The 27,988-nt window shown below is 42.2% G+C and overlaps 1 protein-coding gene across 1 annotated transcript; it reads left to right on the top strand.

Moving 5' to 3' along the window:
* Position 1: 1 nt before the first annotated feature.
* On the top strand, positions 2 to 27,664 carry ephb4a (eph receptor B4a). The gene is made up of 18 exons (XM_088398645.1): positions 2 to 163; positions 580 to 768; positions 14,369 to 14,439; positions 15,707 to 15,988; positions 16,372 to 16,762; positions 17,995 to 18,147; positions 20,367 to 20,702; positions 20,772 to 20,896; positions 21,549 to 21,714; positions 22,229 to 22,328; positions 23,217 to 23,281; positions 23,409 to 23,522; positions 23,889 to 24,136; positions 24,216 to 24,431; positions 24,586 to 24,735; positions 24,937 to 25,130; positions 25,514 to 25,672; positions 25,787 to 27,664. Exons 2-18 carry the CDS (start codon positions 690 to 692, stop codon positions 25,893 to 25,895), a joined length of 2,958 nt encoding a protein of 985 aa, XP_088254771.1. The 5' UTR covers positions 2 to 163; positions 580 to 689; the 3' UTR covers positions 25,896 to 27,664.
* Positions 27,665 to 27,988: the final 324 nt, after the last annotated feature.

The raw sequence follows: 27,988 nt of genomic DNA, 5'->3' as shown, positions 1-27,988 counted from the left end.
CTGCCTGCTGTTCCGCTGGACTCTGGACGCTGCGGCGAGGATAAGGATAAGTCGCTTGAGGGCTTTCTGCAGACAACTGCAGGCGACTCAACTTTCATCAAGTGCTTCGTCTTATTTATAGTCGTTTTAAACGAGCTTGGCAATTTTTGTCCATTTTCGCCAGGTAAGACCTGTCCCTTTTTTCCCCCGTATATTGCTCTTATTATAGGCAATAAGAGTGGCGCATTTGCAGCTGAACACGAGCGCGCTGCGCGTTTTCTTGTGTTTGTCAAAAAAGCTGGAGGACTCATGAAAATATCTTATTGGAGATCTTGACATTTTGGGTGTTTCCCCCTGGAAGCTGCAGATTTTGGCAGAAGACTCGTGCTTTTATAGTAAGAGCTTAATAAACAAGTTGTTACCATGACAGAAAACTTGTGATTTTGCGAGGACTTTCACAAGTGGGACTAAATATGACGCCCCTCCAATTTTATTTTTAATTTTTTTTATTTTTATTCCATCATCACACGTATCTTTTTTAAGAAGCGCACTCCAGCAGCTCCAGTGTTTTGGTCTCTCAGTAGTCCACTTTAAATGCAGACTGGTCTGTGGTCAGCGAGAAGACAGCAGAGACGCCGGTGCCATCTGATTGTTCATTCAAGGCTAAACAGAGGACACAAGTCCATTGTGCACCACCATTTGCCATCACTATGGAGCTGACATACAGGATCATTGGCCTGCTGGGATGCATCTTCCTGGACTGGGCTTCTCTGACTTGTGCTGAGGAAGGTGAGTCATAAGTACTTTGTTTATTTTATTGCACTCAGAGGTGAGTTCCAGTTTGGAATCGTCCGTAAGAAAGTGCACGGAAACCAAACCGCAAGGAATCTTCAAATGAGGCTACTGCAAACATCACTTAAGTTCCATTTCATGGCAGTAACCATAGATACCTCGATACGGCCGTGTCATGAATTCTAATAGGAGTGTGTGCGTGTGCGTGTGCGGGGTGGGTGGGGGGGTTTGTGTGTGTGTGTGTGTGTGTGTGTGTGTGTGTGTGTGTGTGTGTGTGTGTGTGTGTGTGTGTGTGTGTGTGTGTGTGTGTGTGTAAACATTCCCTATCATTTAGGTTTTATTTTAGAACGTTTTTCTTACAATGGCAAGTTTCGAGTCCCCTTCAGTTGTGCAGTACCTAATTTAAATGGTCATAAAATTACACTACACACATCTTGTAATGAGCAAAACTTGTTCGTTGTTGATTTTGGACAGGATCCAGATTCAGTTATTTAATGCAGCAGGCAGCAGTGGCAGCTCAACAGGCAGTGGCAATTTGTTTTGTTTATTAAAGCTCTTGTTATATTTGGTTCCTGTAGATCAGAAAAATACCAAAAATTGAAAAGATAGACAGGCAGCAGTGGCAGCTCAACAGGCAGTGGCAATTTGTTTTGTTTATTAAAGCTCTTGTTATAGTTGGTTCCTGTAGATCAGAAAAATACCAAAAAAAGAAAAGATGGACTGTGAAATTTCTAATTTACAAATGGTTACTTTTTAGGGGGTATCATTACACTGATGTCCCCTCGGGAAAAAAAAGCCTTATTGTCTTTTTCATCCTCATAAAGATGTCAACTGTTAGTGTCAAGTTCTTATTGTGTTGGTTTGACAGATTTTATATTTTGATATAAATCCATTAGGGAAATGGAGCAGCATACCAGCTGTTAGGTTTGTACTCTGAACAGCAACCCTGTGTGGGGCTTTTGATTTCCCAACAGGTTTTTCTGGTTAATGATATTTACACATGTATGCACAACTGCTGATATTAATGTTTCCTCTTCAAACCTCCCCCTGATATTTAATCGCAACGGCGATCCTGTTAAAAGTTACCTCAACTCCAACTGAAGAGCTGACTTTGTGTTCCAACAATTCTAATTTCCCAAACTATTCCAGCACTGCTCATCACTTTTGAACATGAAACAATGCATCTCATGCCAAGTTTCAATCAATGCCGGTCGTCAACAGGAACACACGGAACATGCTTGACTTCACTTATTCTGTGGCAGGATCTCCAATCTTTCAGCTGCTTCTGCTCGGCCCTTTCTTAGAACGACACGCACAATAATGTAGCTCAGATGAGGTCAGCCTTGCTTTTGTTGTGTGCAGTCAAACATTGAAAAGTGGGAATCTACGTGATAAAAGTCTTGATGACCAGTGAAGTTGCTTTCCAGATGTACAAATGATCTAATGTTAAGATGATTTTTTTTTTTTTTTTAAATTTGGCATCCCATAGACAATAATTGTTTGTTCGGTGGTCAGGCAATGTCATTTCCTGTGTTGTGGATAAAGGTCCATCTCTCTGGTGACTTTAAACAATAGCGGAATGTTAAAGTTCAATGCCCCCCTTTGCTTGTTTATACTCTTAAAAAAAGTTCCCATATGGAAAAAAAATCTTTAATCTGCTCAAGCCACTTCAATCTTTTCAATTTCTTTTTGGAGGTTCTACTCTGTCATCATCTACCAAGTTTTTGATTCTGCACTGGTGCGAAGGCAGATGATACTCACAGCTGCCAAGCCTCTCTTCTTTTATTTTAGCGAGGCTGTAAATGGCTTACAAGATCGTTCCGGGGCGGGATCTCTCGTACTTCTGTCCCTGTAAAGATTAAAACCTAGAGCCCTTGATCGGATAATTACCTTGGCTGGAAATTTATAACAAACTTTGAGGGTTTGAGGGTTTCAAGTAGGAAAGTGGTTCAGAAACATCAACAAAAAAGCTTTTTGCCCCCCCGTAGATTTAGGAATTACTTTTCGTATACAAACGCACAAATCAAAGCCCACAAGACAGAAGCTTTCAATTCTTAGAAGACGACATGCCATGGTAGGAGATTAAATTATATAAGCGTTGCATTACTGAGCTACCGTGGTGGCGTTAAAAACCACTCTTAGGATAGCGGCTTTTGTTCATGACCACTTTTTGGAGAGAAACATCACAAAATTATAACCAGACCATTATTTTGAGAGGCATGACTAGCCCTGTGAGGTGGACGTTTGGAAATGCCTCCTCCTTCACTGAGGTGACCATTTCCACAAATGAGACTATTTCCATGCAAAACATTGGTTGGTATTCTATTATGTGGCCGTATCATGGCTCAAAGGCATTTTCCTCAGCTTGCGTTATTGAATCATCGGCTTGATGATTGTGGTTGTCATGGTAAACAGTATGCGTACGACGATAATGCTTGTGACTTGCTATTGTCCGCTAATGTTCAAGAAGCAAAATGGAGGCATTATTATTGCAGAGCAAATTAGTGACTGCTTCATATTGGACTCATCTTTAAGCTGCCGTGTGGTACCTATGATAGTTTAGTAAAACGTGGTTTTACAAGAGAGTCAAGTCGCCAGTCGAGTTTGTTTAGCGGGGGCCAGCCTCATTGTGGAGGACGAAAAACGTTGACAGCACTCTTTTAGCTGGTATCTATTGGGGGGGGCGTTGACTGTTGCAAATTTTACTATGGTGCTCAGCATGCAAATTGTAACAACTGCTTCATCCATTCAAATCAGAATGACATTATTTTTGCAATATTTGCACTATCAGGATTATCACCATTACGTTAAGTATTTTTTTGTGTGCGTGTCACAAATTTGCCATCTGTTATTTGATATTCGTCGTGCCCTGCTTGCTGTTATGAAGACTGGTGACAGGACATCTCGTTTCGAGTTTGTTTTTTTACCACCTACCGGTTAGAACAAGCAAAAACAAATTAAACTCTTATCGTCTTCCAATCCGTTAATCGCTCAAAGGTTTTTTTTTTCACGTCCGCTCTCCACAAGGCCTCACGTGAGCGTCAATGCTTCCTTTAACGCACATGTAGGCTTTTCTTTTGCCGCTCTTTTTGCACATCCTCTTGTTTCCTTGATGCCTGACTGCCGCTATGCTATTTATTTCGTTTGCTGATGCTCTCCCCCTGCTGCAGAATTGTGGATCTTTTCCCAGAAATCCTTTTAAACGGAACCGATTTTTATAAGAAAGGGATTTGCATTTAAAGCAAGCCTGTCCCCTCCCCTCCCGCGCTTTGCTCTCTCGCTCCACAAGCTGCTCGCCCGTCATCCTCTGCACCTCAATCCCGTGATTAGCTTCCTCAAGAGTTAAACAGGCATCCAAGTGCCACAAGTACCCTCGATCCGGGGATGCGTAGTCTCTCGTGGAAACGCAGGTGGATGATAGTCGAGAGGATGCCCCCCCCTTCCCCCGCCCCCCAGGGCCCTCCAACCCATATACATCCACATCAGGCATTCACTTTGGTCTGTCCTCCACACACACTCTGCTCCCTGAGAGTGGGACACAATGGGGACGGGCTTCAGCAGTGTGAATGAGGCCAGTGCCTATCAGCCCGTAAGCGCCAGAATGGCACTTTTTGGTGTGTGTGTGTGGGGGGGGGGGCTCTCTTTCACACCAGACCTGAGTCTGAGTCTATCTGCATCATGAGCAATTAGCATTTTGTGATGATACACACCTGGAGCCACATTTGTGATCATTGTGGCCTTTAATTATAACATTTATCTGTCATTCCATGGCTTGCATTTAAAATGGAAATCTACTTTCATCGCCGCTGTTTTCACTCATTGAAGAATTGGATCATACAAAAGCAGCTTGCAGCCATCTTCAACCTTGATGTACAATAATGTGAAGAAGCAAGCTTTTGAAATGTAACTTCCCTCCTTGACCTACATCTTATGTCGCATGCGCTTTTTTTTTTTTTTTAACTCCAAATGTAACGTTTGCTGGCACCCTGGGTGTACGCAAACCGGCTCAGCATGTCTCGAAGGGGCTGCCTCGCACACGGCGCTCTGTGTGGGTTCTGCTTTCTCCAGCGTAACAGAGACATTCCTGTGAGAGGGCTGCCCTCCTACAGCTGCACGCAGTTAAGAGCTTAAGCGCAGAGTCGCATTTTAAATCTGAGTTGGGGAGTTCACTTTACGATGCATTCAAAGGCCATTTTTGGCAGCTGGCTGACTCCCTCTTTTTAAGGAGTGCTGCATCCAACAGGTTCCTTCACATTTTGTCTTGGCCCGTTGTCATTTATAGTCTTATGTACACTTCATAAGATCGCTAATTGACTAATGGAGTTTTTTTTTTAATTGTGTTTTTTTCTGATATTTTGCCATATTTGATACAGTTGGATCTCATTGGACTGTAACTAATAACGTGACTTCACAATATTATTACGATGGTTTCACCTGCAGATTGGACGGAGTCATTATTTTATGTTTCAAAAAAAGTTTGGATAGCATAATTTGGTTGCAACAAAGAAAAGAAAAAAAAAAAACAATAACGCTCTTTGTACTCAGATGGCTTCACATCCAAAGATGAGTCTATCTTTAGCCGCAAACTTTTACAGGCTGGCTGGAGTAATATACAAACTAATTAAAAGAGTGCGGCTGCCATGATTTTGAATGGCTGAAATCAGGACAAGTCCAAATAAAATATTTTTTGGTGTTGTAGGGAGTCTTGGATGGTTTCTTTCACCAGAGACAGCACTGCTTGGAGCAGCCCACCTCCACAGCAGATTAGTCACTGCGGTATTTTTTCCTCCTCCCAAAATACATTTTACATTCTGCTTTCGTCAAATCTTTGAGTTAAAAAAACCTTAAGTACATCAGCAAATAATTCTGGAGCTTATACATGCTTTGGCACAAACATGTTTGGAGTGGGGATGAATATAAAAAAATAATGTGACATTTTGTTGTAGAAAACTGACAAATGCTCAACTCGGATTATTTGAAGCATCCAGTAAAGGGGGTGTGAGAATCTCCTGCTGCTTTAGGAGATCATCCCAGATTTGATCCCTGCATGGCTTCAAATTGTCCTAGCCACAGGAGGTCACTGACCCCTGAACTCTGGGCCTCTTTGTGCACGGGGGACAAGAGGATGAAAATGCTCCTCCAAGAGAACGAAAGCAATTCTTTTCCATGGTGCTTTTGTTTGGATGGCACACACAAGCTGCTGCTTCTGTGCTATCAAGATGATAGCAGCTTATATCAGTGCTCAACTTTGAAATGCATGCATGTCTTCTGAGACACTGCCCTCAAACTGCCGCCATCATAAAACCGTCAAATAAAAAGCATTTTAGTATGCTAAACACCCATTCGAGCATCAAAATGTGATTTTAGTACATTTTTAGTTTTACTCCTTTGACAAAGTCTTGTTGAGGTGTTAGTATTGTGACTCTTTTTCTTTTATGTTTTTAATGAAGGTGTCTTCATATTCTGTGTCGCACAACTTAAAATAAGCGTCGCATCAAAGTGTTGGAAAAGATGTCATCAGAGACCAGCGTGCATCCGTTCTCTGAACAGCTGCACGCTTTTTGCCCTATTAAATCCTACCGAGCAATGTTTTGGGTATATTTCGTCAGTTCAGCTGCAGGCTCCCTGCAGTGTGACACTTTACATTATGAATAAAAATGTTCTTGGCTGCGTTAATCAATATAAGTGACCCACATTTTCAGGGCACTTTTCCTCCCATCCAGCAGCAAGGAGGATTGGAGATTTGGGGACGTGCTCATTTATTTTGGAGTCCAGTTTTTTTTCTTGTCGTGCATGGAATTTTTCCAAAATAATGAGAGGTGGTTGAGATTGTTGAATGGAAAATATGGAAGATGAGAAGACATCTACAAACAAATAGTACTCTAAAAATCACTTTGAAGTGTTTCTCATTACACTTAATATAAAAACCCATAACTTGTAAAAAAATATATATATACATATATATATATATATCTTCAATCTTTCTATTGTAACTCATTCGTCTTATCAGCTAAGTACCGGGCCGGGAGCTGCGACAGCCGCTTTCAAGAAGCTCTTGGTTTTGTCACATGGCCGCTTTATTTTTGAAGAGGGCTAGAGAAAGCGCTGCCCATAATTGGAAGACGAGGGAGGTGAACTCACTTAGTGACGGATCAATATTCCAGAGATGCTGAAATGTGCTGTGGAGCGAGGCAATTGCATCAATCATAACAGCCCGAGTGCATCACATTAAAGGCTCTAATGTGTCGGTGAAAGAATGCCTTCTAAATGACGGCCGCGTTCACTAATGGAGTCGAATTTAAACTTAGATGTCGGCCTTGTGAAATATTTGCAATTAAACAAGAAAGTCACACACACTTGAAACTATTTTGCAACAGTTCAACTAGTTAATTTTTCATTGCATACAATAGTCTCCTTGGGAATATTTTGGTCCAAAGAGCTGTGCTGTATGTGAATGTTGTTTATACAAAGGAAGAGATTGTTTGAGTCCAAGACGCACAAGCGCCATACAGCATTTGACACCCCAGGTCAGAACTCATTACTTGTGGGCGGTGATGTCAATGGCGCAGAACCAAGTTGATGTCTCATATCCTTTTTACCTTCTGTTCACCTCCCATTTCACGCTGAACTTTTATACCACCCTGATGGACGTGGCCATTTGAACTTGAAGAATGCAGTGTTTTCTTTTCTCCTCAATGACTATTAATTCAGCTGCAATTGCTGTGAACGTTTCGTTTTGTGCTCAAACAGCCCAGACAAAAATCCTATATTGAATGCTTTCTGGACTCGTTTTCAATTTAGGACATGGTAAACAAAGATTGTTGCTCTGGCGGTGAGAACAAAGTTAGGTTGGGGGAAAAAAAGGGGCAGAAATGGAAACAATTTCAAGCTTGTACTGCAAAGAAAGGAATAGTCAACCTTTTACCACTTTAAAAGCTGACCTGTGCAAAGTCTGACACGGCTATTATTTAGCAAAGGCTCATTGGGCGGGTTCTGCTTCAAGCCTTGTGCATATTGTGAAGCATAAGGTCTCGACCTTAAGCGACGCTTTGGGGGCTATACATGTACGGACCCAGCGGTAGATACTGAAATTCTGCAAGCTAGCGCTTGACGCTGATTGGTCCAGACTCGACTGTTGCGACAACAGACTCCGACGCTTTGTCAGTTGGCTATTTACAACAAAACTTTGCAATGCCGACTTTTTGTGTACATGACAACAATTTGGAGCCTCAAACTGAAGGTTTAGAGTTTCTTTTACACAAAGATCCTGCATCTTTGTGTAACAACAACAACAAAAGCCCTCTTTGCTTTTTCTAAAGAACCCCAGTGTTTACATACTGAACTGGCATCAGACAATTAGATGTGTAACATCAGCGCCGCATCCGTGTCCAACAATGTCCGTATTTACCTTTTACACAAGCTTCATTCCAGATCTGTTAATTACTTTCAAAGGCAGAATATTGACAGAAAAAAAAGTCCAAGCTCAAACTGGGACCCAGAAATCAATCCTGGCTTCAACCAACACTATAAGGGTTTAGTTTGTTTCTGAATAATTTTTTTCCCCCAAAAAATATATTCTTTGTTTCTATTTCATCAATATTTCCAACTCGGTTGTCATGTAAAAGTAACGAAAAGTCTGCGAGAAGAATGACAGCTGGCAGAGCGAGAAGGGGGATGATTTTTACCTTGGAGTTTATTTTTGTTTCTTGAGGTTTTGTTCAAATGTGAAATAGGACACAAGAAATTGTTTATGTTGCGAAAAAAAAAAAGTGTTGTCAACTCCTCGGTTTATGCTACTATTGAAGCAGAAAGCCAGACATGGACAATTAGGGGGATTTTTCTGTCAATGTTCTTGCCACCTGGTGAGTTCCTGTGCTGCGAAACCGCCTATTAAAGTAATATGTTTGTCCACTCTGATGAATGTGTGGCTCTTAGCCAAAAAAATCCAGAGGCTATGTTTCCAAGAAGTGCACTTTCATCTCCTGTGGATTTGATTGACAGTTGTGTGGATCCTCTACGGTCCTATCTATAGTTTCTGTCCAGTTTTTGAGAATACTTCAAAACTAGGTCACATCCTGTACTGGGACGGAGAACAGCTCTCCTGCTTATTGATATGCATCCCTACAGACAAGAAAAGAGGGAGCGGCGTCAAACATTAACACCTTTCTTTCATCTCAAACTCTCTCCTCTCCAAAGCATTTCATGAGCTCACACGTACTCAAAGTTGCTGAGCGTATCCACGCGGGCCACAGGAGGCTTTTGTTATTCAGTGTTGAGCAATTAAACAGTGTCTGGCTCGCTTAATGTGAATGGGTTGCATGTCGGTGAGCCCCCCTCCACCCTTCCAACCACCCACCCAGCAGACCCCGGACACAGGAAGGGGACACGAATTACAGGAAACTGAGGTTTAATCTGACTAGACACAACTCAGCTATAAGACATACAAACACGGCACAGCGTGCACACTCAAGTTTGAATCGAAATAATTGAATTGACAAAGCTGACAGACGGAAAAATTCTTGATTTTTTTCACTCGCTGCTAACAATAATGTTATTTCCACAAATGGCGTACAAGTACTCTGATAATCCTCTGCAATTATTGAAATTCTCATCTGACAAAACTGCTGTAATTAATCCCAGACGTTCATACTCAAGCTAATGTAAAAAAGAGAGCCATTAATTTACCCCGGTGTTATGATAGCAGGCAGAAGGAATTCATCGAAATGGGTTTGGGGTTCAGAGAACTGAATTGCCTTTTGGAAAAGATGCATATTTGCTTTCCTAACAAGGCTTCTAAAAATAAAAGAATGTCTGTTTGTCATGAGAATAAATGAGGTGGAAACAGCCAAGCTTGCTTTGTCCAAAGATAATAAAGCTCCAATTTAAGCAAAAGTCCAGATATTGTATTTTAAAAAAGAAAAAGATATTTACTTAAATCAAAACAGGCAAGCTGACCTTTAGTTTAGCATCTTGATGTGAAGCTAATTGTTCAGCATCATTGCAAATCAATCTCTTCATCTAACTTTGGGCCAATAAATCTCTTCCAAAAGCTTCATTTGTAATTTTGAAACATGCGCCTAATTTCTTACAGCACCAGTCATACCGTTTACAAAATCTAAAACATATGCAAGAGCCCTCCATCCAGTCCAGTTGGCCATTCCTTCAAACGCTTGAAAAAAATATTTTTGGTTGTTGTGGGATTCAGGCCATACTGAAAAATAAATACAATTAGAAAATGTTTTTTAATCACCTCATATAAAAGCATTTTTCTTCTAGCTGTATAACTTAATTGTTGTAGCAACATTTGTTTTCTTTTCCGTGTGACTCTAATACTAAAGAAACGCAAGTAAGGTTTTTGACATTAGCCATAGGTGGCGCTCGATCAAAATGACAAACTGACCTTTACCGTTTCTTGCTCATATCGTATTGCCGGAAACTTAACTTCTCAGATTACACTGTAATCTTTGTTTTGTCCAAAGCCTTTTGTGCTGCAGAATATAAAGCAAGCCACATAATGCTGTTAATTTATTTTAATTCCACAAAATTTATTGACTAGCGATAGTGTGACGACAGTCTTTAAAATGCACAATAGGCTTAAGTGACGCCCAGGGTACTATTACTCAAAAAAGCAATTATTTTCCGCCTAACAACAAACAGAAAACAACTACATATTGAAAAGAGCAAACGAGATAAGCTCAAAGTGCCTTTGTTATTCCACATACATTTTTTTTAGTATTAATCGGATTTGAACATTTTCTCTCCTTCTCTTTCGTGACCACATATTGTTGTCCTGAAGGTGTGTGAGGATAAATGAGATTATTTTTGCTTGAATTAAACAAACTCTAATCATAGCAGAAGTATGCCTGTAATTTTCCTCTTCGTTTTCCGAGCCGTTGTGGAAAATAGCAGTAACACAAAAATGACCAAAGCTCCGAGAATGATGTCAAAAATGTCCTGAAATTGAATATTACTTTGTTAATCTCAAGCCTGAAGAAAAACCTAGACAAATTGCGGGGGCAGTATTGGTTTTACCCGACTCTTTTGTTTAAAGAAAAAAGACTGGGTCAGGTTTTACATTTCAAAAGAGATCCATGCACACCCTCTATTGTTGTCTCCTTTTCTTGCAGAAAACTTAACACCTTCTCATTCCGTGTTTGTTGCACCGAAATAATTTGGATTACGTAACCCTCCTCCTTTGGACTATCATTTTCTTGACTGGGCAAGCCTTTCCTTTCTCTTGAAATCTATAATGTACAGGGCCATTATCGTTGAGCACTCAAGTTTAGTGTACACCTCTCTAATCTGTCCCTAATAAGGACAATTGCAGCGTAATTACTGTACAATTGTTTGTTTTTGCAGTTAAATATGGCCAGATGACGAGCCTTTATTGTTTCTACTGTTTTCTGAGATTGTGAAATTGGAGGGGAGGGCGCTGGGCAATTTTCCGGCGAGTGGGTGGCCAACCCCGCCGCTCCCGAAAGAATGTAGGGGAAGCGCTGACTTCCTCTAATGAGACTTAATTCTGAGTGATTCTCAGCGAGCGGCAAGGCCATGCATGCACATAATAGAAACACTCAGCATCTCATCCAAAACACTCACGCTCACGCATCCTGTCTCATAAACCTTAATGATAGAGCTGCGATAAACAGTGATTACTATGCTCGGGCCGGGGGAGTGGTTGTTGGGTGCCGCTTCTTTTTTTGCTCCATCAAATCAATATATAAAAGTGTGGCAGGTGTGCATTTGAAAGAAAATATAGGACGGTCGGATGTGGTTGGTACAATCCCATTATGGTCATTTGGAAATTTACGGTGTTGCCACGTCATAACGTGTAAAATTAATAGACTAGATGAATTTGAAAAACATCAAAATGGAGACTTGCAGAATGTGACGTTGTTGGACACATGCAGCAAATGTTCTTTGTTATCTCTTATGCTATTATTGTACAACATTCTTTGAGTCCTATAAGAGCCAAATGTTTGACATTTTCTGCCTCCAAAGTTGCAGACATGACATAAACAAACGACCTATACAACACAGGTTTTTTTTTATCACTTTGTAGTTAAAACATCCTCACGTAAACATCCTAGTGAAGCTGCCGGGCAAAAAGCCAAACAATCTGAATTTGGGTTGCCTTCAAATTGTACACTTTCATTGATACTCAAGCCACCTTCTGTATATGCTTTCATATCTTTAGGATTCCCATATTATCCCCAAGGAAATTGAAACAGAAAATAATTTGGATCTTCATCTAGAGCCACAAAATGTGTTACCTATGCTGTAGTAATTTTCCTCATGCAATCAAACAAACTAGATTTACTTATTTATTTATCTATTAGCACCAAAGGTTCGACTTTAATAGATTTCATGGAATTTTTTTTGTGCTGATCTAAACAGCCGTGAACATACTATGTAATAAAGATTAATGTATTATTTACCATGAAAAATGAAAACTAACCTTTGCAATTACATAAATGCGTACATTGTTGATTTTGCCACAAGGAAGCAACATCCTCAGAGAAGGTTAAAAAACAATGTTTTTGTGGAACGCACATTTGGATGCTGTGTTGGAGAACACTCACCCAGAAGAGAAAATAACACTGGAATGCTGAAAGAGAGATTTAAGCAATTTGGTTTTGTCACAGCGAGTCGGGTTGGGATTGAGTCCTTCATTGGTGTGTGTGTGTGCATGCATGTGTTGCCTGAGAAATGTATTGAATTAGCTGGAGGCAAGATGTGAGCTGCTGTGGGTGTGAGCAGCAAAACAAGGACAAGTCAGCTGACATCTGATATTATTTATTTTGTGTTCAAATGTTGTCTTAAGAAGGTATAGCAGCTGTCCAGAGGATGTTCAATAATGTGCATTTTATTTGCTGTGTTTTGATAGAAAAAAAGGGTGCCTCTTTGTGTTGCTCTTTGGGGTGTGGTAAGTGTCTCACTTTACGCAGGATCACAGAGATGCATAAGTGTAGCCACTGCACTTCTCAGTGTAATTAAATAAAATACAGCCAGTGGTGTTGAACACCAGGGAGGCAAGCGGCGCTGACTGGCTCACAGCTGCTAGTCGTCTTTCAACCGATGGGAGTTTGGGAAGGAATTTTACACTCCGCGTGCAGCCATGAACATTTGCAGTCATATTGTGTTTCATACTTATGACAAGTTTGAATATGAACAGCGGTTGTTGCTCTGGCTAAAGTTTTCATCGGGAACATAAGCGGAGATCATAGTTGATAGATGTAGTTTATACTTAATTGCCTGATTTGGATTTTCTCTCCAGTGCTTCAACTTTGTTTTGATTTTCACTTACAAGATGTACTGGGTTGCGTCAAATTGGACTAATGACAAGCTTGCTGAAATCAAGTAAATCGGAGACACCCACCGCATGAAATGTGAGCATGTGCTGGACAACTGAGCAACGTGCTGAGGCGTGTCTGGGATAGAAACAAGAAGCGCCACTCTGTCGTCATATTAGTGTCAAACGTTCAACTGATTTTAGCAATTTAAAAAAAAAAACAAAGGAAACATTAGATGTGGGGGACAACAATGGTGTCATAAATTCCAAACATGGTGATAGAGGGAGGAAGTCTGCTCGCTCAGCCAAAGGTGATGCTCCAGACCACCGTTTGATCCCTGCTTGTTGATTTTACAATCAAACAGAAAACCTTTCCTGTGTAAATGTGAGCAGTTGAAAGATTGTTTTGTCACTTTCAAGCAGTTTTTTTCCCTACATCTATCTATTCCCTAATAAAACAATTTAGAAGTTTTATTGACAGTGCAGGTGAATTTGAATGAGAAATGACACATAGTCGACGGCAATCGATGATGGGACGGATTCAAGCAAGCAATTTAATAACCGCAATGATAAACGCAGCTTGAAAACTCAATTTCCTCTTACATTCATTTTCAAGCACTTGAGAGTTGCATTAAATCCTATTTATTGGTCCAACCAAACTGCCGAACCCTACAGATGAGATTTCTGGTGGCCTCTAAAATCTCATCCGAGCCACAATTCTTGTAGAAGAACTGCGAAGCCAGCTGAGCACCGGAGTGAAAATGTCTTCCCGTGAAAATGTCCTCCCGTGAAAAGAAGTCATTTTAAACCAAATACTTGACATGCTGTTCAGGTTTTACTGAGGTCTTGAATGGCTGCACAGCCTTATTGGTTGTTTTTCGGCTAGCGGCCGACAATGGGGGAGAAAAAAATCATTTCAATTGTAAGCGTGGATCAAGACCGAAAGGGTTTAAATCCTGATATACAATATGAGCATCCGTGTGTTTTTGAATGTAAGCGTGGTCGTGAAGTTGCTTTAGCGTGGCGTGTCACAGGAAGCAGGCGAGACGTGGAAGAAGGAAAATAAATTTTAGAGTCGCGGGGCTCTTCCTGGCCAAACCCCTTCATGCTCAATTAATGTTGCATCCTAACAATAGATTAAGTCTTTGCCTTGAACCTACACAAAAATTCAGCAGCTGCAGATCCTTTATGCGGAGTCCGTATTTGAAAATGAACCTGTGTCCCAATATGAGGCAGCAGTTTTTCAATCATGCAGGTGTGACTAATGTTGTGGCCAATCTTATACGTTACAATTTCTTTTCACAGAAGTGCTGATGAATACTAAGGTAGAGACATCGGATCTGAGATGGACCATCTTTCCACGTGCCAAGCCTGAGGTATGTAAGCACGCCGCCGCCATCTTATCTGTATTTCCAGCCTAGACTCAGTTGTGATGGGAGAGATTTGGGGGCACCTCGTTGTTCTATTGGGTATGAAAGAGTTCCTTATATGGCAGGTAAAGTCGGCGAGAGCGAATGTGCGATTTGAGAGTATATTGGAAGCAGATGCTTTGATACATCCCATCACCCGCGGAGTGGAATCCACTGGCAGCCCGCAATTTTGAATTCCAGCAACCCTAAAAACAGGCAGATTTGTAATTTGATCAACCAATGAGTGGTTGCTGGCTTATTTTTGCCCGCAGCAACCATATTTTCTCCTCTATTTGTGTCTTAGATGGGAATATGTTTGAAAGATAACTATAAACAGCATTCTAAACAGGAAAAAAATATATATATTGCTTTGAGATGTGTAAGTAAAATGTTCTCAGCTGTGGCCCCTTGATCAACACTTCGGGGTATTTAATGGTGAAAGGAAACGCTGATAAAACATTTTGCCCTCTTTGATTGACTGAGTCGTGAATTTTGGTACATTTAAAGATTCATATAAATGTCTGCGTGAATTCAAGAACACGTTCTTGTCACTCCTGTAGAATGTGTGGCGCATCCCTTGACACAAGCGGCATTTGTTGATGAAAAGATGAGCTGCCACATTGTTTCATTTAGGATTAACGGAGAAAATCTCGCTGAAAAGGGCTGTGAAACCTGCATCAGCACTCTCATTCAACATGTCATCTGTGCACCCATTTTTTTTTTTTCGGGGTAAACATTTGCATATTTACATAAGTGACATTCTTGGGCACATCTGCGAGATTCAGCCTTGATTATGTTCATGTCAAGGGTGTTTCCTGCACTTCAAAACATTCGACGATGAACATGACTGCTGTACAAATATTTGGTGCTGCTTTTAGTCTCTTGCACATTTGTGCAAATTTGTTCCATAACGTTTTTTATTCTAAAGAAAAGACAGTGGAGGTTGCTGCAATGTGCTCTGCTTGACAAGTGGGACTTAAAAATCCCACAAGCTGCACTGCGGCTCAATGTGTGGAATGATTTAAAAAGCCAGAATCCAAGTCGTCATGGCGCTGAATTCTCTGTGCAAGCCTCTGGGTCTGTACCTGAATCGGTGGGCCAATAAAAAATGAAAGATTCCTTAGAGGAGAGACTGGCCTCTAAAAGACTCCAGTTCATACTGGACAATTAAAAGCAGGCGGGCTAATCGAAATGTTCTCCTGTTTGACTTTCTGGGTCTTGGCTTGGATCTCAGTGGGAGGAAGTGAGCGGTTTGGACGAGGAGGGCAACAGTGTGAGGACATACCAGATCTGTCAGACTGACAGCTCATTCAGCCACTGGCTACGTAGCGGCTTCATCCAGCGACGAGGAGCCTCGCAAGTTTACGTGGAGCTGCGCTTCACCATGATAGAGTGCTCCTCCGCAAACAGCCACCACCGAAGCTGCAAGGAGACCTTTAACCTCTACTACTACCAGGCTGACTCCAATGAGGCCACAGACACGTACCCGCCATGGATGGAGAATCCTTACACAAAGGTAGGCCCGGTAGAGGCTGGTCAAGTGCAGAAGCTGAATCAATATCAAGTGCGACGATTAATTGGCAACTAATCGATGATCAAATTAAGCGATAACCAATTTTTGTTTTGTTTTTGAAATGCTCACTGTGATGAACAGCCCATAACACACCAGGGCATGTTTCATGTCTTGGCAAATAAAGGTTTATAGAAGTGGGAAGCAATGTTTGCCAGGAAGGCAATAAATCAATGTAAAGCCCTTAATAGCTTGCTTGGAGAATGTTCAATAATGTAAAGCATATGTGACACGTAGTTAATGTTTTCAAATCTGTTGAATGCTGCAAAGCTTGTTGTGCTGGAATCGGGCCATAGTTGGACTTTCTTTGCTCTTTCTTCCTGTCCTAGGTGGATACAGTGGCAGCTGACTTTCTCCTCAGGAAGGGCGGCGAGCGGAAATTCAACATTAAGACCATAAGACTGGGCCCTTTATCCAAGAGAGGCTTCTACTTGGCCTTTCAGGCTCAGGGCTCCTGCATGGCCTTGCTCTCTGTTAGGGTCTTCTTCAAGAAGTGTCCCCCCCTCATTAGTGCACTTTCCTCTTTCCCTGAGACCATTCCTCGCACTCTGGTACAGGAAGCGCAGGGTGTGTGCGTGGAGCATGCTGCGCAGCAGGGCCCCCGAAGTCGCTCTCCAAAGCTTTTCTGCGGCGAAGATGGCCAGTGGGTGGGCCAGCCGACCACCTCCTGCGCCTGTGCTCCTGGATACGAGGCCGCCGAGGGACACACCAGATGTACAGGTGGGTTTAAAGCGAGCTTAGGTTTCCTACTGTGAGTAAGGGCGTCCATGCGGACGACGCCCACTCCACCAGCAAACAATGGTGAGCTGTGGGTGGGGTGCGCCGAGGGTGGACGCTGTGCTGCATAGAATGAGGAGGGGAAGCGGTGACAGAAAGAGGACGGGGTGAGAGGTCAGGTAGAGCAGCACTTATCTCAGAGGGGAAGAGAGGGGTCAAAGGCTGGCTGCTGGGACAACTTGTGGTTGAGTGCGATAGAGGGGAGGTGGGGAAGGGCGCTTTATATGAAGACGCTTTGAGACCATCAAATCAAAGGCTTGAAAAAGACGGCAGAAGAAGTGGCAGCTCTGTCTATAATGAGTCCCATTAGTTAACGACTTCCCCCTCGAAAACCAAATTAACATGGCTTCACATGGCATGCAGTATGTGTACAAATCAAATTTTAAAACAACCGTTTTTATCTCAGTCGGGGTGAAATCATTTGTTATGACTTAAAAAAACACAATCTAACTTCTTTGTTTGTTGGAAAGTAGCACTTGGCATTTCCAGCTTTCTGTCATGTACGAGAGCTGTGAGAGGAAAAACAGCCACCAGACCATTAAGGGAAATTGCCTTTATAAGAAGATTGAATAGTTAATTAGCTTCATAGGCTGAGCGTTTGGGGAAAATGAAATTGAGTCTGCTCTAATCCCATTACCTTGCATACAAACAAATGCTACAACATGCTGTCATCTTGATTCCGTGTGATGGATGTGCTTGATTATTTGGGCGGCGCCATTGAAACAAAGATCTTGCTGACCATTGACTCGACTATTTATTTCCCTGAGGGCCAAATAGGTGTTTTCCCACTGATTTGTAGCTTTTAGTGAACTCAAGTTCATCTTTGAAACGAACAATGCAATGAAGGAACTTCCTGTAGCCACGTGACCAACAACTCAAGACGCCTTGACTTGAAATTGCTGCAGTCAAAGTAGATTCCTCGTTTTTTTTTGTGTCCAGGAACAGGAAATGTTTGTTTTTTTCCTTATCTCTCTAAGGACGATCATGTTTTGGTTAAACCGCCCCCATAGAAATGACTGGGGCTATCTGATTTATGACTTAGCTCTCATTACATTCTTCCCTCAGCCCATCTGCAGCCATCTGGCACCTGAGCGTGGTTAACATGCATGTAGGAGCCACAGGTCATATCCAATGTAAGAGGCCCATAATGCTTTTCCTTCATTTGTCCTCTGCAGCTTGTCCCGTGGGTCACTTCAAGTCCAGCACAGAGGGACAGTGCACAGTCTGTCCAGGAGCAAGCCACGCCTCCATCAGGGGGCAGTCTACATGCACATGTCGCCCTGGCTACTTCCGAGCACAATCCGACACCCCTGACACTGCATGCACTAGTGAGTAAACACAAAAATGGCTCATATATGTTTGCAAATATAAAAACGCCAAGCTTCGCACTCACCGCGACTCTTCTGTTTTTGCCAGCTTTTGTGCTAATTTCCCCGCCTTCTTAAATGTGCTTTGTTTCTTTTGTGGCTATTGAGATGTATGTCATTCGTGACAGATTGTTATGGGGGTTGGGCTTCCTCTCAAAAGTGGAGTAGCCATTGATGGTCTTAAATGACACCTCCTCGCCGATTCAGGAATTCAAGCTCATGTGTGATGCGTGAAAGGAGCATTTGACAGTAAGGTGCACTTTGTCGGATTAGCAATCAATAGGATGTGAAACATTTATCACTTTAACTTCATTTCACACCACTTGTATTCAGTCCTCTCTTAAATTAGCACGCATCTTCACCGTGGAATGATGTGAGAAGACGCCAAAGTAAAATTGGGAAAGATTTAAGCCTCTTTATGGTAATTATAAACTACTAACTGGCCTGATTTAAGACACCACATCCCGAAAGGGAAGGCCAAACGGCACAACTGTACGTAACCATGACGAGGAGACCCAAGCAAAATGAGAGGCGGCTGGGAAAGCACATTGTGTCAACATTTTTGAAATGCCAGAAACAATAATGATTGCCACATGGTGTCTATCCAGTGATGCAATTTCCGAGCTTCCGAATGATCGAAGGTCTGATTTGGGGCCAGTCACCTTTGGCAGGATTCCTTGTAACTGTTCCTGGGTCATTCTATTTATTTGTTGAGCAGTTTTTTTGTACCAAATTTTAGATGCTATGTTATGCAGAGTGGGCAAGTTGTTGTTTTTTTAACTCCGGATGAAAACTTTGACGAGACGTATGCAAGTTTGATTATTATGATAAAGCTTAATCTGGTTGTTAAATGAGAAAATGAATCACCTCCAAAGTACCTCCCCCCAGGTGATGAGTGGTGAATTCATAGCTCAGCCGCAGTCTGTATGTTGGCCCACTTGGGCTTCCAGTGAGAAACGCAAGACAGCTGGAGGCTCTGTGACAAAGCTGCGTCTCCTTGGCAGCGGCAGAAGCGGAGTGCTTCTGCTTAGCTCGAGGCAACAACTATCTTCTCACCATTATCACACAAATGATCATTATCGTCCACGTTTTGGTGCACTGTAATTGCACCGGTTAAAATTCTGCTGCACATTCACTCCCGCGGTGACACAATCATTGTTCTGCTTCCTGGCTACATGTAAAGACTGAATAATATGTCTTCGACTATATAACAAACAAAATAGACTGTGAAGGTCATTGGAAGGTGAAACGGCGCAAAAACAGAACCGTAGGGGTTATAATTGGATTTGATGGGATAATTTGCTATGCCATGATTGCAAACATGCCCAGAAATGAAATTATGATTATTTTTTTGACTATATTATAAGCATGACATGGTATTCGTGACTTTTGGATTTGTTTTAAATCAATGAAGTGTTATGCTGCTATGTCTTTAACTGTAACTATAGCATTAATAATACAACTAAAAAATGAAATATTAAATAATATCTTGCGGTTGCTTCAGGAGTGCTGTTGCTATTCCACGGATAACACCATGGACACATCTGATGCCCACTCCTGTTACTAAAAAGAAAAAAAACACTATGTTTACATTTTATTGTTGATTTCAAGGTTTGTTAATTTTCTAATTTCTTTGACAAATGAGCTGTTAGATGGGGAAGTGCAAGGTGTTCATAAAATACTTGTGGGATAATATCGTCCTCTGTTTTGCTATTCCAAAACATAATTTGGTCTGCTTGTCGTGTCGTAATGTGTTTGAATCTGAATTTTAATGTGAAATAGCTTAGTATATCAATTCAAATGTAATATCATCGAGTTGTAGTGTGCTAAAGGAGCAGAAAATGAATCTTGAAAGTGATTGGAATATGTCTTAAATCCACCTTGAACGATAAACAAAAATATTTTGTATTGATTCAAACTTTCATAAAATACTTGTGGGATAATATCGTCCTCTGTTTTGCTATACCAAAACATAATTTGGTCTGCTTGTCGTGTTGTAATGTGTTTGAATGTGACTTTTAATGTGAAACAGCTTAGTATATCGATTCAAATGTAATATCATCGAGTTGTAGTGTGCTAAAGGAGCAGAAAATGAATCTTGAAAGTGATTGGAATATGTCTTAATTCCACCTTGGACGATAAACAAAAATATTTTGTAAGGATTCAAACTTTGCCCACAGGACCTCCCTCAGCACCACGCAGCATCGCCTCCCAGATTAACGGCACTTCGCTACGACTAGAATGGAACGAGCCTCTGGACAATGGCGGCAGAGCCGACCTCAGCTACAGTATCAGATGCCTCATGTGCCGAACGCCGAGGAGCTCATGCGTGTCATGCGGCGACAGCGTCAGCTACCGACCGGCTCAGCACGCCCTGACCAGTCGTCGGTTGGAGGTGTGGGGCCTACTGCCTCACACCACGTACACCTTTGCCATCCAAGCTCTCAACGGGGTGTCTCAGCTCAGCGGCAAGGAACCCTCCAGCGAGGGTGTCAATATCACCACCAGTTATGATGGTAACAAGCGGCGAGGAAAAGTATGAGGTAATGCGGCGGCTTTTTAATTCTCTTTCATTATCTTCACAGTGCCGTCGCTGGTGTCTGTGATTCGTAAAAGCCAGTCCACAGAGAGCAGCTTAACGCTTCACTGGTCCGTGCCTGTGCAGCCACACTACACCATTCTGCAATATCAACTACGCTACTGTGAAAAGGTACAAGCGTCTGGATTTTTCTTTTCATAAAACTCATTTGGATGCATAAAGTAACCTCATCTTTAGAAATAGGATACAAAAGTATAGCCTGCACAACAATAAATATTTTGTCAGAGTATTCATTCTTCAGCATCCATCCATCCATCCATTTTCTGAACCGCTTAGTCCCCACGGGGGTCGCGGGCGTGCTGGAGCCTATCCCAGCCGTCATCGGGCAGTAGGCATTCTTCAGCATCTACTTATTAATTATTATTGTTATTATTGTTATCATTATTATATTAAACATATTGTTTTATATTAATTATATTATATTTTATTATATTATATTATTATCATTATATTATTTTACATTATTATTATATCAAACAGCAATCACTATTATATTATTTTTTTATTTCCGTTCATCCCTAGTACTTTTTGAGTTAATTTCATAGTTATCAACATATAATGAACTTATTTGTTCTATAATCACATTCGACGAGTCAAGATGAATTTTGTCAGAAAGCACTGGCGCTCCGGGTGGTGTTACAAGCACAAACGCTGTATTGTAGCTGTCGGGCGCTCTTGTTTGACTTGTCTGTCGTCTCCTCACTCATTGCTGTTTCACTCACACCTCCATGCTTGCCAAACCGTGTTTTCATTCTGCATGTAGGAGCGGCGCAGCGAGGATCCCTGCCACTACACGGAGAGTAACAAAAACCAGGCCGTGCTGACGGACCTGCGCAGAGCCACTCAGTATGAAGTGCAGGTCCGGGCGAGAACCATGGCCGGTTATGGCAGCTTCAGTCCTGCAGCAGTCTTCCGCACCCTGCCCGATGGTAATAGAAAAACAAATAAGGAATATATCGTAACCGCAAAAGCACTCGTGTGAACGTAACGACCCTGTTCACCTCCTGCCCGTGTCATTAAAAGTCATGCATTATTCATGGAAAACATCTTGCTATGTTAACAAAAGTACAAAACATTCCAGAGTCTGCGCCAAGATTTACTGGGTTCTGCCGACCCTCTAGAGTTTGCTCTGTGTGTAATCTCACTCACTCACTAAATCCTAAATGTGTTGAAACCATAACCTCCTCAAGGGAGGTTAAAAAGAAAAATTTTGTTTTTCCTCATTTGGTTTGTTCTCAATGCCGTTTTGTGTAATCTCACTAAATGGAATTAATGTTGTCCTTGTACCGGGTTATCGTCTCTGCACAGACAATCTTATTGTAGTTCTTTTTCGGGCTTCTCTTCATTTCCTGCTCTTCTCATACTTTTGTTCTCAGTTGATGTGAATCTCCTCCCTTGACTTCTGTTTCGGCTTTAATTCTCTGCTCTGTTCTACTCTGCCAGGAATTGACTCTTCCTCTCAGTTCTTGGTGCCCGGCATCCTTATCGCCATCGGGATGCTGCTGCTCGTCACTTTCATCTTTGTGGCTGCCTACTGCATACGGTAAGAATAACGGGAGTGGGAAAGGGAGGGAGGGGGAGACACTGCAAGAATAACAGGAAATGGAAAAATGAGGAGAATGTGACGTTTTACTGTCTAGCGCCACTTTGTTCTGTTGTTTACACAAAAATCATTTGTTGTCCTGCACTCTGCTTTGCTCCCTTGCGGAGTCAAGCAGTGCTTTTGTTTTGCTTGCACAGCTAAAACTTATCCTGTTCATTCGGACGCGTTCCTGGGGCTTCATTGTTTGAGTAAACTGTGCGATGCCATCTCCACTAGAGAAAGTGTGTGTTTATATACATTTTTATGTGGGTGAGAGAGGTTGCAATGACGGTAGAGGTAGCAGGCAAGGGGAGACAGGATGCAGGCGTCCCAACCCTGTTTCCACAGGACAGGAGAACAATAGCAGTGACCTTGTGACACACACATACACACTTACACACACACACACACACAGCAGATCTGCTTTTAAGGGCGGTGCATTAATGCTATTTTAGGCTTATGAGGTTGGTAAGGGACTAGAAATGGAGGACGGCTGAGTTCCAGCAGCAACAAGGATGATGCAGTTTTATAGTATCATAATTAATAATATGTAAATTTGTGATGAGAAGGTGCTTGCTTAATTAATTAACCCTTGTCTATATGCAGAAATAGGCCTCTTCTATTTAACTGAAAATAATTGGGTTATAGTGTTTTTTCTCTGCACATTTTCTCGTTTTATTCAGCCACTGAAAGGTTTTGTTATTGTTTCTTCATCTTGTACATCTGATCATTTGCATGAATATGATTTGCCTCGCATTTGACCAATGAAGCATGACAGTATTTGTCAGGAAAAACAAAACAAAGCTAAATGTGCATCTCCAATGGTATTTTGTCACTGTCTACCTACAGCAGACACAGCCGCATAAAGGATCCAGAAATGAGCGACAAGAACAGCCAGTACTTAGTAGGCCAAGGTAAGGCGCTCGCCATCATTTGCCGAAAAATCCTCCTTTCATCTTGACGACGCTTATCATTGCTCATACTTCTCTAACCTTTGTTTTCTCTTCCTTTCCCACGACTTTGTTTGCTTTACTCCCAAAGGGGTCAAGGTTTATATCGACCCCTTCACCTACGAGGACCCGAATGAGGCCATACGCGAATTTGCCAAGGAAATCGATGTTTCCTTTGTAAAGATTGAAGAGGTTATCGGAGCCGGTAAGCCGACAGTCGTATGCATGTGTTCAACATTCAATAAAAACTTAAAAACCTTTTACGGAATCTTCTATTTAGTTGCGGATTATCTTCTTTTGAAATGTCATTTTCTGGAGTATATCTAATTTACTAAGCTAAATGGATTCTGTGACATTTAAAAGCAATTTATATTCTTCTTCTTTATCGGGCTGAATTCAATATTGTGGCACAAAGCTATTAACTGATAAACATGTTAGCTGTATTAACAGCTTCTGTTCAAAGCAAAGGGCAGCACTCGCTGCAAGCAAGCTTTACATTTACACGTCCTCCGAATGACGTCAACTCCTTTGTAAAGCGGCTAAACGTGTTTATGTGGCTATTTGGTGACAGGGGAGTTCGGGGAGGTGTGCCGAGGGCGGCTGAGGGTCCCTGGAAAAAAAGAAAACTACGTCGCGATAAAGACCCTCAAAGGCGGCTACACCGAGAAGCAGCGTCGTGACTTCCTGTCCGAGGCGTCCATCATGGGACAGTTCCAGCACCCCAACATTATACACTTGGAGGGAATCATCACAGCCAGCTGTCCGGTTATGATCCTCACCGAGTTCATGGAGAATGGTGCTCTGGATTCTTTTCTGCGGGTCAGTTTGGTGTCAAAATCGCACTGTGGCATCAATCGTGCCTTCCCCAACTGAAACCTTTTCTCCATCTTCAATGTAGCTTAACGACAGCCAGTTCACGCCCATCCAGCTGGTGGGGATGCTACGCGGCATTGCCTCAGGCATGAAATATCTGGCCGAGATGAGCTATGTCCACCGAGACCTGGCGGCTCGCAACATCCTAATCAACAGCAACCTGGTGTGCAAGGTGTCCGATTTTGGCTTGTCACGTTTCCTGCAAGAGAACTCTTCTGACCCAACCTACACCAGCTCCCTGGTAAGATGTCCAGTCAAATCAATGCACAACTTTGATTCATTAGAGTACAAAAAAAAATGGATGTCTTTGGGAACTCTCATTTCACTGAATCCATACTACTTTATATAGTTAATATGAATGCTAGTGATGAAGCATGCATTTTTCACTTGTGCAGGGAGGGAAGATCCCAATCCGCTGGACAGCGCCGGAGGCGATCGCCTTCAGAAAGTTCACATCAGCTTCAGATGTGTGGAGCTACGGTATCGTCATGTGGGAGGTCATGTCCTTCGGAGAGAGGCCCTACTGGGACATGAGCAACCAAGACGTGAGTTTAGAACTAAATCCATGTCACGATATTATTAACAAAGATGCAGTCACTTACTGGCCAGTCATTCGGTACAACTAAGAGCTAATTCACTATTTACAGCCAAGGAAAGTGTCAAATCTTGGCTAATGAAGCTGCTCAATAGAATATCAACTGTCTCTAAACCACTCTATGATCATTGATTTTTTCCCATGCGTGCAGGTAATCAATGCCATCGAGCAAGACTATCGGCTGCCACCTCCGCCCGACTGCCCCACCCACCTACACCAGCTGATGCTGGACTGCTGGCAGAAGGATCGCTCGGCCCGGCCTCGTTTTGCTGAACTCGTCAGCGCCTTGGACAAACTGATCCGGAACCCCGCGTCGCTGAAAATTGTGGCCCAGGAGGGAGCGGGGTGAGTTCACACACATGTGCTCGGTTGAATGACGGGTTGGCGGTCAGATTAGGAGTATCGGCATTCGCATCCTTTTGTGCCAATTCCTCAGCTATGTGAGTCATGTGGCAGGCGTCCCACCCCTGCCGTTCATTTTGCGTAGCACCCTCAAGTCCCGCTGTGGCCTGTCAGCAGCTTGATGTGCACGATTGACTCCGTCCACATTCTAGCTGTCCCCCAGTACAGTAGAGGATGCTCCATCCCTGACAAATCCCATTGTTTCTCTTTGTCAATCACGTGGCCCCTCATGACATCTCGACAGGAATGCAGCTGCAGGACAAGTACTATGTAAGCTTCTCCTTGTTGTTTTGCTGACTTCCTTTGTTTCTTCCTTCCTCCCTCAGGCCCTCCTACCCCCTGCTCGGCCAGCGGTCGCCGTTGGCCCTCTCGTCCTGTGCTTCGGTGGGGGAATGGCTGAGGGCCATCAAGATGGAACGCTACGAGGACAGCTTCCTGCAAGCCGGACTCGCTACTGTGGAGCAGCTGGGACAGATCACAACACAGTCAGTCCTTACTTAATGCAATACAAACGTGTGTGTGCGTGCATGCGTGTGTGTGTATACTATATATATATACATGGATACATATGTATCTATATATATTGTGTATCTTTTCAGAGACTTGTTGCACATGGGTGTTACTTTGGCTGGCCATCAGAGGAAGATCCTCTCTAGCATCCAGAACATGAACTTCCAGAACAAGAGCACAGCACCAGTGACCTTCTAGCTTGTCTGAACACGGATGTCAAAAAGTTAGCCCAGAGCGCTCTGGATTCCTCTCCTGTGACCTACATTGGACCCGAAGCGACACGTTGTCAGAATTTTTTTATGAATAACCCGGAAAACTGAGAATCAATGCGAGTTGCCTGGAGCTCAATCATCACAGAAGATGCCGACACGTGCAGAAGGACTCCTCGCCCAGTAGGCTGCGCTTATGTGTCGAAGGACCCCAATTTTAAGTGCCAAGCTTAGAGATGAATAAAGAACATGGTGATGAAAAGCAGCTGCTTGTCAAATGCAGCAAAGAAGCTAAAGGCCAACGAGAAGGTCTCGCTGTTGTGTTCACACAAGAACCGTTCACGCAAGTCTGCTTCCATCTGAATCACAGCTTTCATATAAGCAATTGAACACTTGAACTGTGTTGGATTTTTTTTTTTTGTCTATTTGATTTCAAAGTGACCTCTCTTTACTCAGGTGTGACGTGTAAAGCCGGCTTTGCCGTGCTGGCTTCTCATCATTACTCTTCTCATCCTCCTCCGTCTGGCTCTAGCGTGGAGGAGAAGAAGAAAGACAGCACTTGTCGCAATGGCGGGAATTTCAATGTCCGTTATGCTGTGACTTTTTCTACAGCATGCTTTGACGGAAATGTGAACGTGGACCAAAACGTGACCAGAAACTTTTCTGGCCTTCATTATCTTCCAGGGCCATTTGTGTTTTAAAAAAAAAAAAAAAAAAGATTCAATTTTTGAGAGGTTGAATATTTTTACTTCATTTCAATGTACAGCAACTATATTTTTATTCTATTATTTTTCTTTTCAACGTTGTAAATTGTTTCTGTTTTTGCCTCTGTACAAAAAGTCTTCTTCAAGACTCCGATTACAAATAATGCACCCAGTGTGCCGAATCCCCTGGTTTCAGAATGGAATGCTAATAACTGCACAGAGCTGCTGTTTGATTAGCACCACCGCCCCCTCCTTGTCTTACTGACTACAGGCGCTTGCTTGGTAAAAGAAAAGACTGTAATTCCATTTTTCTTTTTTTCTTTTTTTACTCCCAAGATTTTGCAACTTTTTAAAGGATAAGGCCAGTCTTTCTGGCATTTACGGCAATTGGTTTACATAACGTCCCCCAGGAGGCTGACAGCCCTGCAGTGCATGGGGGAATACATAGTGCCAAACAGTAAAGTCACATTCGAAAAGGCGCACCACTTCTTGCAAAATGGTTTATCCTCTGCGCCATAAAACACAGAAGGCTTTTTTTTACCTGGCATTTTAGATTTTAATTTCCCCTCCTTTTTTTTTTCTTCGCTGTACCTGATGGAGCAGATTGTAGCTCACGGGAGCTTAAATATGGCTTTTATATCATCTGGGATCATTTTCGGTGGCTTTAAGAAGATTGAGGCGCAATTAACCCACGCTGATTAACAAGAAGACACCAAAATGAGGTGCAGGAAGTGTGCAGGCGTTTTATGGCTAGGCTTTTGTAATCAATAGAAAGTGGACTCAAGACTCCAATCAGTGTAAATCAAACTGGCGCTTAGTGTGCCATTTTTCTCTAAAGCTCATCTAAACCATGACAAGCCTTCATCCAAAGCACTGGGGATGTGACGCAAGCATGTCAGTAGTTCCTTATGAAGGATCGTGGCAAACGTGGTCTTCATATTGAAGATCTCAATATTCACTTTGAAATAATAGATTTTAAAAAAGATGTTTGATTACTGTCTGATGTGTAGGGTAATTTGTATTCAGTATTCATAAATAAAGACACTCATAAATATTCATTGTCTGGTGTGTTTTTATCTCAGTAGATGCAAAAAGCAATTCTAACAACCGAAGCGCCTTTCAAAATCAAGCGGTGAGTTTAGGATTTTCTTTTTTTCGTTTCAATGCCACAACTAAGTGGCAATAAACATAGAAGCAGAAATATTGATATCATACGAGTCAAATGATTAGTCATGCAAGAATGTTTAAAAATGACAAAAACACGGTTTCACTGTTGAATTTCTTTTTCCTGTCATTCCCTTCCTTTTTATGTTTCATAGTTTGAACAACGTGTTTGGCAAGATTGTGTTGGCCCCTTTCAATGTTCACTGATAACATC

The sequence above is a fragment of the Syngnathus floridae genome, chromosome 15, assembly GCF_059516105.1.
Source record: "Syngnathus floridae isolate MCC-2025c chromosome 15, RoL_Sflo_1.0, whole genome shotgun sequence".
In the NCBI taxonomy this organism is placed as follows: Eukaryota; Metazoa; Chordata; class Actinopteri; order Syngnathiformes; family Syngnathidae; genus Syngnathus; species Syngnathus floridae.
The sequence above is the reverse complement of the archived record's forward strand: the minus strand, read 5'-3'. Positions and strand labels throughout refer to the sequence as shown.